Source organism: Geospiza fortis, unplaced genomic scaffold, assembly GCF_000277835.1.
Source record: "Geospiza fortis unplaced genomic scaffold, GeoFor_1.0 scaffold4, whole genome shotgun sequence".
Classification (NCBI taxonomy): Eukaryota; Metazoa; Chordata; class Aves; order Passeriformes; family Thraupidae; genus Geospiza; species Geospiza fortis.
The window spans coordinates 716497-729399 of record NW_005054475.1 but is presented as its reverse complement, the minus strand read 5'-3'; the positions used below and the strand labels follow the sequence as shown (position 1 = coordinate 729399).

The window sequence follows — 12903 nt, the reverse complement described above, 5'->3', positions numbered from 1 at the left end:
CGCCTCTGGGGGCGGCCCCGGGGGGCTTCTTCCAGCGGAATCTGCCGGGAACGGGGGATCCGTGGGTCCAGGGGACACCTGTGGGGCCTGGGACTGTTTGGAGGTCCTGGGGACATCTGTGGCTCTTGGGGACGTCTGTGGAAATGGGGTGGATCTGTGGGTCCTGGGGGTATCCAGGGGTCTTGAGGACATCCATGGAACCTCCTGTGATCTGTGGGTTCCAGGGATGTCTGTGAGTGCCCAGGACATCCAGGGATCCTGGTGGGATGTCTGTGGGTCCTGATGGCATCACAGGTCGCACAGATATCTGTGGGTGCCCAGGACATCCATGAATTTTGGGGACATCTGTGGATCCCAGGAGTGTTTGCACATCCTGGGGACTTCCATGGGGTTGTCCATGGGTCCTGGGTGATGGACATCCAAGGGCCAGAGGGGTGTATTGGTGGCACCTGCAGGTCCTGGTGGCATCTGCTGACGTCCCTGTCCTCTCTCCTCTCCCACAGTGGTGCTGCTGGACTTCGCCAAGGCACATGGGGAGCTGGGCTGGCTCACCCATCCCTATGGAAAAGGGGTGAGCACCCATGGATCCGGCGTCCGGCCCCGCTGGCCAGCAGTGGGGTGGGAAATGGGGACAGCCATGGGGGAGCTCCACGGGGATGGGACAAGGACATCTCTGGGGACCTTCACAGGAATGGGGAAGAGGGCATCCATGGGAATGGTGAATGGGGACCTCCATGGGAATAGAGACATCCACGGGGATGGGCCTGGGGGCATTCATGGGAATGGGGACAGGAGCATCTGTAGAGAGAGACCTCCATGGGAACATCCCTCAGTCATGAGGATCTCCATGGTCACAGGGACACCCATAGGGTTGGAGACCTCCACTAGAATTGGGCTGCTGCCCTCCATGGGACCAGGAACACCCATGGGGATGGATGTGAGGACACCCATGGGGTTGGAGACCTCTGGGATGTGTCTGGGGACCTCCATGGGGATGGGGAAAGGGGGAATGAGATGAGACAAACCCATCCCTGGGGACTGTGCCTCAGTTCCCCTCCATAGCCCCATTTCTGTCTCTGGGACAGTGGGACCAGCTGCAGAACGTCCTGAACGACTCCCTGATCTACATGTACTCTGTGTGCAACGTCCTGGAGGGCGAGCAGGAGAACTGGCTCCGCACCAACTGGATCTACCGCGGCGTGGCCCAGCGCATCTTCATCGAGCTGCAGTTCACCGTGCGTGACTGCAACAGCTTCCCCACGGCCGGCGGCGGCTCCTGCAAGGAGACCTTCAACCTCTACTACGCCGAGTCCGACGTGGATTACGGCACCAACTTCCAGAAGCGGCAGTTCAGGAAGATCGACACCATCGCTCCGGACGAGATCACCGTGCAGGAGGATTTCGCCGCCCGCAACGTGAAGCTCAACGTGGAGGTGCGCTCAGTGGGGCCGCTCCACAGGAAGGGTTTCTACCTGGCCTTCCAGGACCTGGGCGCCTGCGTGGCGCTGCTCTCCGTGCGCGTGTACTACAAGCGGTGCCCGGCCGTGGTGCGGGGCATGGCGCGCTTCCCGGAGACCGTGGCCGGCGCCGACTCGCAGACCTTGGCCGAGGTGCGGGGCTCGTGCGTGGCCGAGGCCGTGGCCGAGCAGGCGCCGGCCCTGCACTGCAACGCCGACGGCGAGTGGCTCGTGCCCATCGGGGAGTGCCTGTGCCGGGCCGGCTTCCAGAGCCTGGGAGACACCTGCCAAGGTATGGACTGGGCTAAGCTGAGGGGGTGTCTGAGGATGGGCCAGCTTGGTACGTGCCTGGGGCGGGGTGGGAGGGAACAGGAGTGGGGGTTTGGCCCCAAAATTCCCAATCCTGGGTCCTCAGCCTTGAGTGGATTGTGGAAGGGCTTAGCTGAGAGAGGGGTGGGATGTCGCTATAGGACACAAAAGAACACAAGTGCACACTGCTGTTCTCAAGGTGAAGAGAAAAGAGAAGTTTATTTTCTGACTCTAACATTTATAGTTTTCTAAGAGTGACAGTGGATTGGAGAGTGACAGTGCCACCTCTCCAATGACACTGGACAGACTAACAGGCTATCAACTTTCTCTTTTTTCATAAAGGAATGCAAAACAATGAGTTATTTACAGAAATTGTGTGAGAAAGTTTGCTACAAGAATGTTAACATTAGAAGGCTTAGAAAATCTTAAAAAACTAAAGCAACAGGTGGGGGAGTGACTGCAAAAATGAGGTGAAATGCCTGAAAAATTCCCAATTCAGAGTTGGAGAAATGAGGTTTTGTCTCCAAAATCCCCAGCCCTGGATCCTCCTCTTTCAGCATCACCACTGTAGTGAGAGCTCAGACCAGTGAAGGGTGGGCTGGGGGGATCCCAGTTGTAATAATAAAATATAGTAGCAATACAAAGCATTGTTAAATTGCTACTTTAAAGTAGCAATACAAAGCAGCAAAAAAATAAATAAAGTAGCAGGTGCAAAACAAGATTAAATACCCTAAAATTCTCCATTTGAGCTGGAGAAATGAGATGTTGGACCCAAAATTCCCCATCCTCGATCATTCCCCTGCAGCATCACTAATGCAGTGAGTGCAGCAGGGCTCAACCAGGAGGGGGGGTGGTGTTGGGGGGGCTCCCCAATAATAAAGAAGCTGCAAAATGAGGCAAACTCCTCATAACACTTTTCTGGGTGCTTGGGGGGTGCTTCCCCCCCACCTGCCAGATGCTGATCCCATGGATGGGGAGCAGGATTTGGGAATCTCACCAGTGTCATTTTGTGTGTGTCCCCCAGCTTGTCCCCCTGGCACCTTCAAGGCCGCAGTGTCCTCAGGGGGCTGCCAGCCCTGTCCCCCCCACACCCTGCCCGCCCCAGCCGCTGCCGCCGCCTGCCCGTGCGAGGACGGATTTTTCCGGGCCCCTGAGGATCCCCCGGAGCTTCCGTGCACCCGTAAGTCACCTCCAGAGGGGGAACACTGTGGTGTCACCTCACTGAGGTGACATGGAGCCGCCCTGTCCCCTGACCCTGCCCTGTGTCCCCCGCAGGGCCCCCCTCGCCCCCGCCGGCTGTCGCAGCCCTGGGGTTGGGGGCCGCGGTGCAGCTGCGCTGGGCTCCCCCCGCTGACCCTGGTGGCCGCGAGGACGTCACCTACAGCATCACCTGCGAGCAGTGCTGGCCCGAGAGCGGCGAGTGCCGGCCCTGCGATGGGGGGGTCCGGTTCTCACAGCCCCCCCAGGGGCTCACGGGGACGGAGGTCACTGTCACCGACCTGGAGCCGCACGTCAACTACACCTTCACTGTGGAGGCCCGCAACGGGGTGTCCCCCTCCAGCCACCAGCGCAGCGTGGCCAGCGCCACCATCAGCGTCAACCAGACGGGTGAGGGGACACCAGCAGCTCCCACACCTTCTCTCCATGGTGGGGACACATCTGTGGTGTCCCTGTCCCCCATGGGAACACCTCAGTGACATCCCTTTGTGTCCCCACGGCAGAGCCCCCCCGGGTGACATCAGTGAGCCTGGATGGACGGACAGCCACCAGCCTGGTCCTGTCCTGGACGGTGCCACTGCGGCAGCAGAGTCGGGTCTGGAAGTACGAGGTCACCTACAGCAAGAAGGTGACACAGCCTGACACGTCCATCTGTGTCACCTCCATCTATGTCACCTTCATCCTTGCCCCTAGCTGTGTCAGCTCTGTCGATGCAATCTCCATCCACATCTCCATCCACATCATCCCTCCATCCTTGCCCTGAGCCACATCAGTCCCCCATCCACGCCACCTCCATCCTTGTCCTCATCCCTGTCACCTCCATCCCTGCTCCATCCATGTCATCCCTCCATCCATGTCACCTCCCCATCCACGTCACCTCTATCCTTGCATCCATCTGTGTCCCTCCCATGTTCATCCCTCTATCCATGTCACCTCCATGCCTGCCCCATCCATGTCACGTCCCCCACATCACCTCATCTTTGCCACACCCGTGCCACCCCTCCCTGCGTGTCACCCTAATGTCACCCTGCCGTGTCCCCAGGTGGATGAGAACAGCTACTCAGTGCTGCGCTGCGAGGGCACCTCTGTCACCCTGCCCAAGCTGTCCCCAGGCACCGCCTACGTGGTTCGGGTCCAGGCTCTCACCGCCGATGGCCACGGGGCCTTCAGCCCCCAGCACGAGTTCGAGACCCTGCCTGAGGGTGAGGAGGAGCTGGGCGGTGTCAGGAGTGCGGGGTGGGGGCTCCAGGGGGTGTCAGGAGTGGGGTGGGGGCTCCAGGAGGTGTCAGGAGTGGGGTGGGGGCTCCAGGGGGTGCAGGGCTCACCCGAATGGTCCCCACAGGTTCTGAGGCCATGGCATCAGCCACCGTCATTGCTGGCAGCATCGCTGGCGTCGCCTTCGTTGTCTTCCTCTTGGGCACTCTCCTCTACATCCTCCGGCGGTAAGGGGACAAACCCCCCCCCAAAAACCCCAAAATGTTGTTGTCCCACCACCAATATGGGGGAGGGATGATCTTTTGGGACAAAATGCTGCTTTTCCACAGGAAGAGGAAGTCACGGCCACGCCAGTCTGCCGAGGATGTTTACTTCTCCAAGTCAGGTGAGCCATGGGACAGTGGAGACAACAGGGATGGGGAGGGGGTGACAGGGGTGCTGACCCTCTCCTTGACACCTCCAGACCAGCTGAAGCCCCTCAAGACCTACGTTGACCCCCACACTTACGAAGACCCCAACCAAGCCATGCTCAAGTTCACCACCGAGATCCCTCCATCCTTCATCACCCGCCAGAAGGTCATCGGTGCTGGTGCGTGGCTTTGTCCCCCCTGAGACACCCTGAAATCAGGGTGGGACAGGGGGGCTAAGGGTGCCCATGTCTTTTGGAGCAGGTGAATTTGGGGAGGTGTACAAGGGCACCCTGAAGCGCGGCAGGAAGGAGGTGCCAGTGGCCATCAAGACGTTGAAGGTGGGGTACACAGAGAAGCAGCGCGTGGACTTCCTGAGCGAGGCCACCATCATGGGACAGTTCTGCCACCACAACATCATCCGCCTCGAGGGCGTTGTCTCCAAGTGTGAGTGTCCTCTATGTCCTGTCCCTACAAAAAAACCACCCCGATTTCCCAGCAAAACACACCAAAAAAGAGATATAAAAATAAGGTGTTTGGAGCAATGGTGCAAAGGGGATTTTGGGGGACTTGGGTCGTTTTGGGGGATGAGGTTGGGGATTTTTCTGGGGAGGGAATTCAGGTTTATTTGGAAGGTTTTATGGGGAGCTTAAGAGATTTTTGGAGGAGTTGGGGGAGTTATTTTGGGGTTTATTGGGGTCTGTAAGGGGGTTGAAACTTTATTGTTGTTTTGGGAATGTTTAATGGAGGTGGATTTTTGGGGAGTTGGGGGTCTGGAGTTTTTGGGGGGAACTGGTAGGGTTTGGGGTTTTGGGGGTTGTTGGGTTTTTTTGTAATTTTTGAGGGGTTGGGGTTTTTTTGGGGGGGTTAGGTTTTTTTGAGGGGCACTGGGCATTTGAGTGTTTAAGGATTTTGGGAGGGCTTGTGGGACGTTTAGAGATTTTAGGGTGGTGACTTTTTGGGAGGCTTGGAGGGATATTTTTTGGTGTTTTGACCTATTTTGGGGTCTTTCTTTTGTACAGACAAGCCCTTCATGATCATCACGGAGTACATGGAGAACGGGGCGCTGGATAAATTCTTGAGGGTAGGTGACACGGGGTGGTGGAACCTCCAACACCCACCAAAGGAGGTGGGACAACAGGTGGATTCCAGGCTGGATTCTCCCCTTTTCCCAGGAAAAAGAAGGTGAATTTGGCATAATCCAACTGGTGGGGATGTTGAGAGGCATCGCTGCTGGCATGAAGTACTTGGCCAACATGAATTACGTCCATCGAGACCTGGCTGCCAGGAACATCCTGGTGAACAGCAACCTGGTGTGCAAAGTGTCTGATTTCGGGCTCTCGAGGGTGCTGGAGGATGACCCTGAAGCCACCTACACCACTAGCGTGAGTGTCACTGTGGCAGGATGGTGGCCAGGAAGGGTGGGCTGGCTGGCCATGGAAGGGTGGCTGGCCAAGGTGAGGGGGTGGGTGGTTGTGTTGGGATGGTTGTCCAACATGGGTGATTGTCCATCATGGTGGCCATGTTGGCGTGGTTGAACAAGGTGGGGGATTGTCCACCATGGTGGCCATGTTGGGGTGTTTGAACAAGGTGAGGTGGTTTTTGGGGGTGCAGGGCTGACCCCAATGTCGCTGCAGGGTGGGAAGATCCCGATCCGTTGGACAGCACCCGAAGCCATCTCCTACCGCAAATTCACCTCTGCCAGCGACGTCTGGAGCTACGGCATCGTCATGTGGGAGGTGATGTCCTACGGCGAGCGGCCCTACTGGGAGCTCTCCAACCACGAGGTGAGAGCCCACCCTCCACCACCACCAGTGCTTTGGGAGACATTCAAGGCCAGGTGGGACAAGGCTGGGATGGGCCTGGGACGGTGGAAGGTGTCCCTGCCCAGGGCATGGGCTGCAATGAGATGAGCTTTAAAGTCCTTCCAACCCAAACCATTCTGGGATTCTGTGAATGAACACCTTTTCTGGGGGGACCATCCCTGACCCTCATCCTCCTCCTCATAGGTGATGAAGGCCATCAACGAGGGCTTCCGCCTCCCGGCGCCACTGGACTGTCCCTCGGCCATCTACCAGCTGATGATGCAGTGCTGGCAGCAGGAGCGCTGCCGGCGCCCCAAATTCCCCGACATCGTCAGCATCCTCGACAAACTCATCCGCGCCCCCGAGTCCCTCAAGGCACTGGCAGATTTTGACCCTCGGTGAGTGCAGGGAGCACCAGGATAGGGTGGGGGGCGAGAAGAGGGAGGGGAGCAGTTGCCCAGAGCAGCTGTGGCTGCCCCTGGATCCCTGGCAGTGCCCAAGGCCAGGCTGGACAGGGCTTGGAGACTCCTGGGATAATGGAAACTGTCCCTGCCCATGGCAGGTGTGGAAGAGGGTGGGCTTTAAGGTCCCTTCCAACCAAACCAGTGTGGCATTCTCTGAGTCTTGCACATCTTTGTGTCTTCTGTCATGTTTTGCATCATTTTGTTTTTATCTTCGCCTTTTGTGCATCATTTTTTGCACTGTCATGGTGCTGTTTTGGGTTGGGTTTTGCATCTCTGCACTCCTTTGTTGCTTCTGGCTTCTCCATTTCTACATAATTTTTTGGTATTTCCCCATTTTCACATTTCCACTTTTTGCAGCATCTCATTTTCTGCATCACAATTTCATCATCTCATTTTTGCATTTATTTTTTGGCATCTTCCCATTTCTGCATTGTTTTTCCATTTTCATATCATTTTTCACATCCTTCCATTTCTGCATCATTGTTTTAACCTTCCACTTTCACATCACTTTTTGCACCATTTAATTTCTGCACTATTTTTGCATCCTTCCAGTTTTCTGCATTATTATTTTTTCCTTTTTCCATTTCCACAGAATTTCTCATCTTTCCATTTTCGTATTATTTTTTGCATCTTTTCAACTCGTGTTATTTTTCCATCCTTCCACTTTCACATCTCTGTTTGCGACCCTTTCATTCCTGCACCATTTTTGCACCTTTCTGTTCCTGCATCATTTTTTGCATTGTTTAATTTCTGCAATATTTTAGTGTCCTCGCCTTTCTGCATCGTTTTTTGCACCTTCCCATTTTCACTTTTTTTGCACCTTTGCACCTTCCCATTTTCACATTGTTTTTTCAACCTTCCCATTTCCACATTGTTTCTTTACACCCCTCCATTCCTGCATCATTTTTTGCATCGTTTCCTTTCTGCATCACTTGCACGCCCTTCTGTTTTCACATCGCTTTTCCAGCCTTGCATTTCTGCGTCACTTGTTTTTGCATTTTTCTATTTTTGCTTCATTTTCCCGCAGGGTGTCCATCCGGCTGCCCAGCACCAGCGGCTCCGAGGGCGTCCCGTTCCGCTCGGTCCCGGAGTGGCTGGAGTCCATCCGCATGCCCCAGTACACCGAGACCTTCATGGCCTCGGGCTACAGCACCATCGAGAAGGTCCTGCAGATGACCAGCGAGTGAGTCCCTGTCCCCATGCTGTCCCCTGACCTCCCAGGCTGTCCCCACACCACTCCCCTGCTGTCCCTAGGATGTGTCCCCACGCTGTCCCCATCCCCTCCCCTCCAACTCCCAAGGGACAGGGATGTGCTGGGAACGGAAACCATTCTCGTGGCCTTGGTGGCCTGAGGGACGGGATAAAATTAGATGTTCCTTGGCTGGAGAGGCCGGGATGAGCTGTATCTGTCCATCTGTCCCTTGAGATGAGCTGTGTCCATCCATTCCTTAGGATGAGCCATGTCAGTCTGTCCATCCCTCGGGATGAGTCATGTCCATCCATCCATCCCCCGGGATGGGCCACATCCGTCCATCCATCCATCCATCCATCCATCCATCCATCCATCCATCCATCCATCCATCCATCCATCCATCCCCCAGGATAAGCCATTCCTCCAACCCTCCATCCCCTGGGATAAGCCATGTCCATCCATCCATCCATCCCTTGGAATGAGCCATGTCAGTCTGTCCATCCCTCAGGATGAGCCATGTCCATCCCGCAGGATGAGCCATGTCCATCCATCATCCATCCCCCAGGATGAGCCGTGTCCATCCATCCATCCATCTCTTGGGATGAGCCATGTCCATCCATCCATCCCTTGGGGTTAGCTATATCCATCCATCCATCCATCCATCCATCCCCCAGAATAAGCCATGTCCATCCATCCATCCATCCATCCCCCAGAATAAGCCATGTCCATCGATCCATCCATCGATCCATCCATCCATCCATCCATCCATCCATCCATCCATCCATCCATCCATCCATCCCCCAGAATAAGCCATGTCCATCTGTCCACCCCTTCGGTTGAGCCATGTCCGTCCATCCCTTGGGGTTAGCTATGTCCATCCATCTGTGTCCACCCCCAAGCCCGGGCTGTGGCCGTGGTGGCTCCAGCCCTTCCAGCCCCATTCCCCCGTTCCTGACTCCATTCCTGACCCCGTGTTCCCTTTCCCAGGGACATCAAGCGGATCGGGGTGCGGCTGCCGGGCCACCAGAAGCGCATCGCCTACAGCCTGCTGGGGCTGCAGGAGCAGGCAGGGGCTGGGGGGGCCCCGGGCTGACCCCACACCCCCAGAACTCCACGGCAACCCCCCCTCCTCCCCGAGGGGTTTATTTATTATTTCTGTAATTATTAAGGGTTTTTTTATAGTGTTATTGGTATTGTCCCCACACCTGGGGATGAAACGGGTGCTGCCCCTTCCCTCCCCCCTAAAAAAATGGAATTTCAAGCTTGTTTGGAACTGGGGGAGGGATTTTTCTTCTTATTTTTCCCCCACATTTCAAGAAAAAAAGGGCTCAGTCCCAAAACTGATTTATTTTTGCTTTTTTTCTCCCTATTTATTCCTCTCCCACCAGGTTTTTGGGTGGTTTTTTTGCCCTTTATTGCTGATCTGCCAGTGTTGCCTTGTATTTTTTAACCTAATTTATTCTATTTTTGTATATTTATTGCGAGGAATTAAAGGTCGTGTCAGGTTTGGGAGAGAAAAAAGGGGGAAATTAAAAAAACCCAGCTCGGATGCTTTTTTCCCTCCATTTTTTCATAGATTTATGGGGATTTTTGTGGGGTTTTGAATAAAAATCTGTGCTTTTTGGTTTTCTAGAATATTGTGTTTTCCCACTGGTTCACAGTGATTGAGGGAATTTGGGGGACAAAGAGAGGGGGTTTCCCCTATATTTTATGGGTTTTAAGGGCATTTAAAGGATTGTAAAAGGGTTTTAAAGGGTTTTTCTAAGGTGTTTTAAGGGTTTTTAAAGGTTTTGGGGGGCATTAAGGGGGAGTTAAGGAGGTTTAAAGTTTTGGGGGTTTTTAGGCATTTTAAGGTTTTTTAAGGAGTTATCAGGGTTTGTAAGGACGTTGGGGGCTTTAAAGGGGTTTTAAGTTATTTTTTAGGGAGGCTTAATGTTTTTTAAGGGATTTATTTAGGGATTTGGGTGGGGGGGTTAAAGGGGTTTTAAAAGTGAGAGGGTTTAGGGGTTTTAATGGGGGTTTAAATGAGTTAAAGAGGATTTTTAAGGGGGTTTAAATAAGTTAAAGAGGGTTTTTAAAGGGGCTTACAGTTTTTCGGGGGTTATCAGGGATTTTAAGGGGTTTCACAGAGCTCCGGGAGTGTTTCCCATCCGGGGCCCCTTTCCCCAGCAAAACCCAGGAGGAATTTGGCCTTTTCATCCCCCGCCGCTCCCCGAAGCCAAAGCCCGGCCGCGCCGGCTGCCCGGAGCCTGCAAATGACTGGGTAGGAAAACGCCGGAAAAAAACGGGTTTGACATTTTTTTCTGCCCCAAACCATAATAAGGGACGGGTGGGAGGTGAGGGCGGACCAACATCGCGCTGCGAAAGCCGCGGGTTTGGGGGATTTTCACCCCGTTTGGGGGCACTTTGACCCGTGGGTGTCACGAGTCTGTCGGGCTCAGCCCCGGCGCCGGCCTCGATCGCGGCTCAAAGTCCGGCGGCGCCCGGGAGGGGCCGCGCGTCGACGGCGGGGCTTTTGGAGTGACGGGCACGGCTGGGGGTGCTGCTGCCCGCTGACCACCCACCCACCCCGCCCCGGGAGATCGGGGGGCTGCGGACCCTTCCCCTGCTCCCCTCGCTCCTCCCGTGAGTGCCGCAGCCCAGCCCCGCTCCCAGCGCCCAGCCCGGAGCCCAGCCCAGCTCCTGCCCCACTTTTGGGGTGTCTCCCTGGCGCTGACCCCGCTTCACCCATCCTGCGCCGGGCCCGGGCATGCCCGCCCTGCCCAACCTGCCCCGCCGCGCCCAATTAACCCCTCAGGCTTAATTACGGCTTTGTTAGCGCCCGATGCGCCGCCCAAACCCGCTGTGCCCCAGTCCAGGGACACCGAAGAGCTGGGGGAACTCGGGCCCCCATTTCCCCTGGATTTCGGGGTCACTGATTAATTGCAGTAATTAAAATGAGGATAATTATGTGCTGATAACTTTAGCAGGGGGCACAGGAGGTGTCACAGAGACTGGGGCACTTCAGTGCACGTCCTGGGCAGTTTTGGGGTGATTTGGGTGGTTTTAAATGTTGTTCTTGGGTTTAGGAGGGGGTGACCCCCACCAGAAGAAACCAGCAGGGCTGGAGAAAGAGGAGGAGGAGGAAGAGGGGGAGGAAGCACTGATGGGTCGATGGTTTAATGCACAACCGATGCCCCCAGCCCAGACCCCCACACTGCCAGGGGAGTCAGGACTCCCCCTCTTTTCATGGGGACATCGGTGGGGAGGGTCCCCTGTGGTCCCAAAATGTCATCACTTGGGGTTGGCGAGGTCCTCGATTGCTCTCCGCAGCTGGAAGGGGACAGAGAGGGTGGGACAGGGGCTCTGCCCCCACCTTCCCCGCTCCTTTCACCCCCTTCTCCCCGCTTTCCTTCCCCCTTTCCTTCCCCCTTTCCTGCCCCCTTTTTCCCCTTTTCACCTCTGCCCTGCTCACGGCTCCCACCAGCTCCCCAGAGCGGGTGACAAAGACTCGCTGCAGCTTCAGCAGCTGGAAGAGGTGATAGGCCTGGGAAAGGGACAACAGGGACACGTGGGGACAAAGCCACCCTCGCTGTGTCCCCTCAGTGTGACACAGACCTGGGGGGGCTCCCAGGACACGTTTCACGCCCCCAGACCTGGTGCAGGGAGGTCCATGGAGAGAACTGGAGCATGATGGGCTCGATGGTGCAGTCATCCCCAAGTGTCCCCACGGTGGCCAGCTTGAGGAAGGTGACATGTTAATTTTGGGATGGAAAAGCAGCTTTTTGGGTGTGGTAGGGTGCCCCCACCCCATTTACCTTCTCCCCTTGGGGGGCCTGAGGGTGCTTGTGGCTCTGGAGGAAGGTGACCAGCTGGGACCTGCTGACGGTGCCCACCAGAGTGGGGGAACCTGGAGAGAGGGGACAGTATGGGGACAGTGTGGGAGTAGCAGGGGGACACCAAGGGAACAGTATGGGAATAACAGGGAGGTACTGGGGACACCCAAGGGCACATCCCATGGGGACAGCAGGGTGGTGGTATGGGGACAGTATGGGAATATCGAGGGAACACCCCACAGGGACACCATGGAGACAGAATGGGAATATTGAGTGAATAGCATGGGGGCAGCATAGGCACAGTACAGGGACACCATGGGGACGGTATGGGAATGGCATGGGGACACCATGGGGACAGTATGGGAATGGCATGGGGACACCACGGGGACAGTATGGGAATACTCAGGTGGCACCATGGCAATATTGAGGGTACAAGATGTGGACACCAATGGGAACAGGACAGCCTGGGAATAACAAAGGACACCATAAGAGCAGTATAGGGACACTGCAGGGGCACCCCATAGGGACAGCGTGGGCAAGGCATGGAGATGGCAGGGGAATATCAAGTGGACACTGGGGGGACACCATGGAGACAGCATGAGGAGACACAGAAGGGCCACCACAGGGCCAGGGACTCGCTGGCCACCTCCCATGGTGACAGTGGCCCCCCAGGTCCCACATCCCACCTGTGCTCTCCACCACGGGGTACTCGGCATCAGCAGAGGCATCCAAGGCCACCAGCACCTCCTGGAACCCGTCCCCCTTGGCCAAGGCCACCACCCGGCGCTCCATGAACTCCTCCACCACCACTCGGTAGGAGCTGGTGAGCACAAAACCCCCCAAATTTCCATCGTTTCCTGGAGAATGTCCCCAAAACATGGGGTTTGGGGCGGAGGCTTACGCGATGTGCCGGCTGCGGATGGGGGGCAGGTAGGGCAGCTTCTTGACAATGATGCCGGCGTCGTAGAAGGACGGTTGGTTCTTCTGGCTGATGGCATTGGCCACCAGCACGGCCAGCACG

At 56.0% G+C, this 12903-nt stretch overlaps 2 protein-coding genes across 2 annotated transcripts in view; one reads left to right on the top strand and one right to left on the bottom strand.

Moving 5' to 3' along the window:
- The window catches only part of EPHA2 (EPH receptor A2), a 10339-nt gene extending 646 nt beyond the window's left edge, over nt 1-9693 (top strand). The window contains exons 2-17 of the mRNA XM_031062973.1: nt 490-571; nt 1086-1749; nt 2791-2946; nt 3042-3374; nt 3488-3612; nt 4027-4186; nt 4327-4426; nt 4529-4584; nt 4663-4788; nt 4871-5053; nt 5629-5690; nt 5782-5991; nt 6244-6393; nt 6616-6809; nt 7903-8058; nt 9055-9693. Of these exons, the coding sequence (XP_030918833.1) occupies nt 490-571; nt 1086-1749; nt 2791-2946; nt 3042-3374; nt 3488-3612; nt 4027-4186; nt 4327-4426; nt 4529-4584; nt 4663-4788; nt 4871-5053; nt 5629-5690; nt 5782-5991; nt 6244-6393; nt 6616-6809; nt 7903-8058; nt 9055-9160 (2863 nt within the window). The 3' untranslated portion in view covers nt 9161-9693. The remainder of the gene's footprint in view (nt 1-489; nt 572-1085; nt 1750-2790; nt 2947-3041; nt 3375-3487; nt 3613-4026; nt 4187-4326; nt 4427-4528; nt 4585-4662; nt 4789-4870; nt 5054-5628; nt 5691-5781; nt 5992-6243; nt 6394-6615; nt 6810-7902; nt 8059-9054) is intronic.
- Nucleotides 9694-11220: 1527 nt separating this feature from the next.
- Nucleotides 11221-12903, bottom strand: part of LOC102036153 (chloride channel protein ClC-Kb) — a gene marked incomplete at its 5' end in the record, with an annotated part of 3626 nt that continues 1943 nt past the window's right edge. Inside the window, 6 exon segments of the mRNA XM_031062972.1 lie at nt 11221-11379; nt 11507-11593; nt 11703-11786; nt 11865-11956; nt 12569-12702; nt 12784-12901. Coding sequence (XP_030918832.1) covers nt 11341-11379; nt 11507-11593; nt 11703-11786; nt 11865-11956; nt 12569-12702; nt 12784-12901 — 554 coding nt within the window.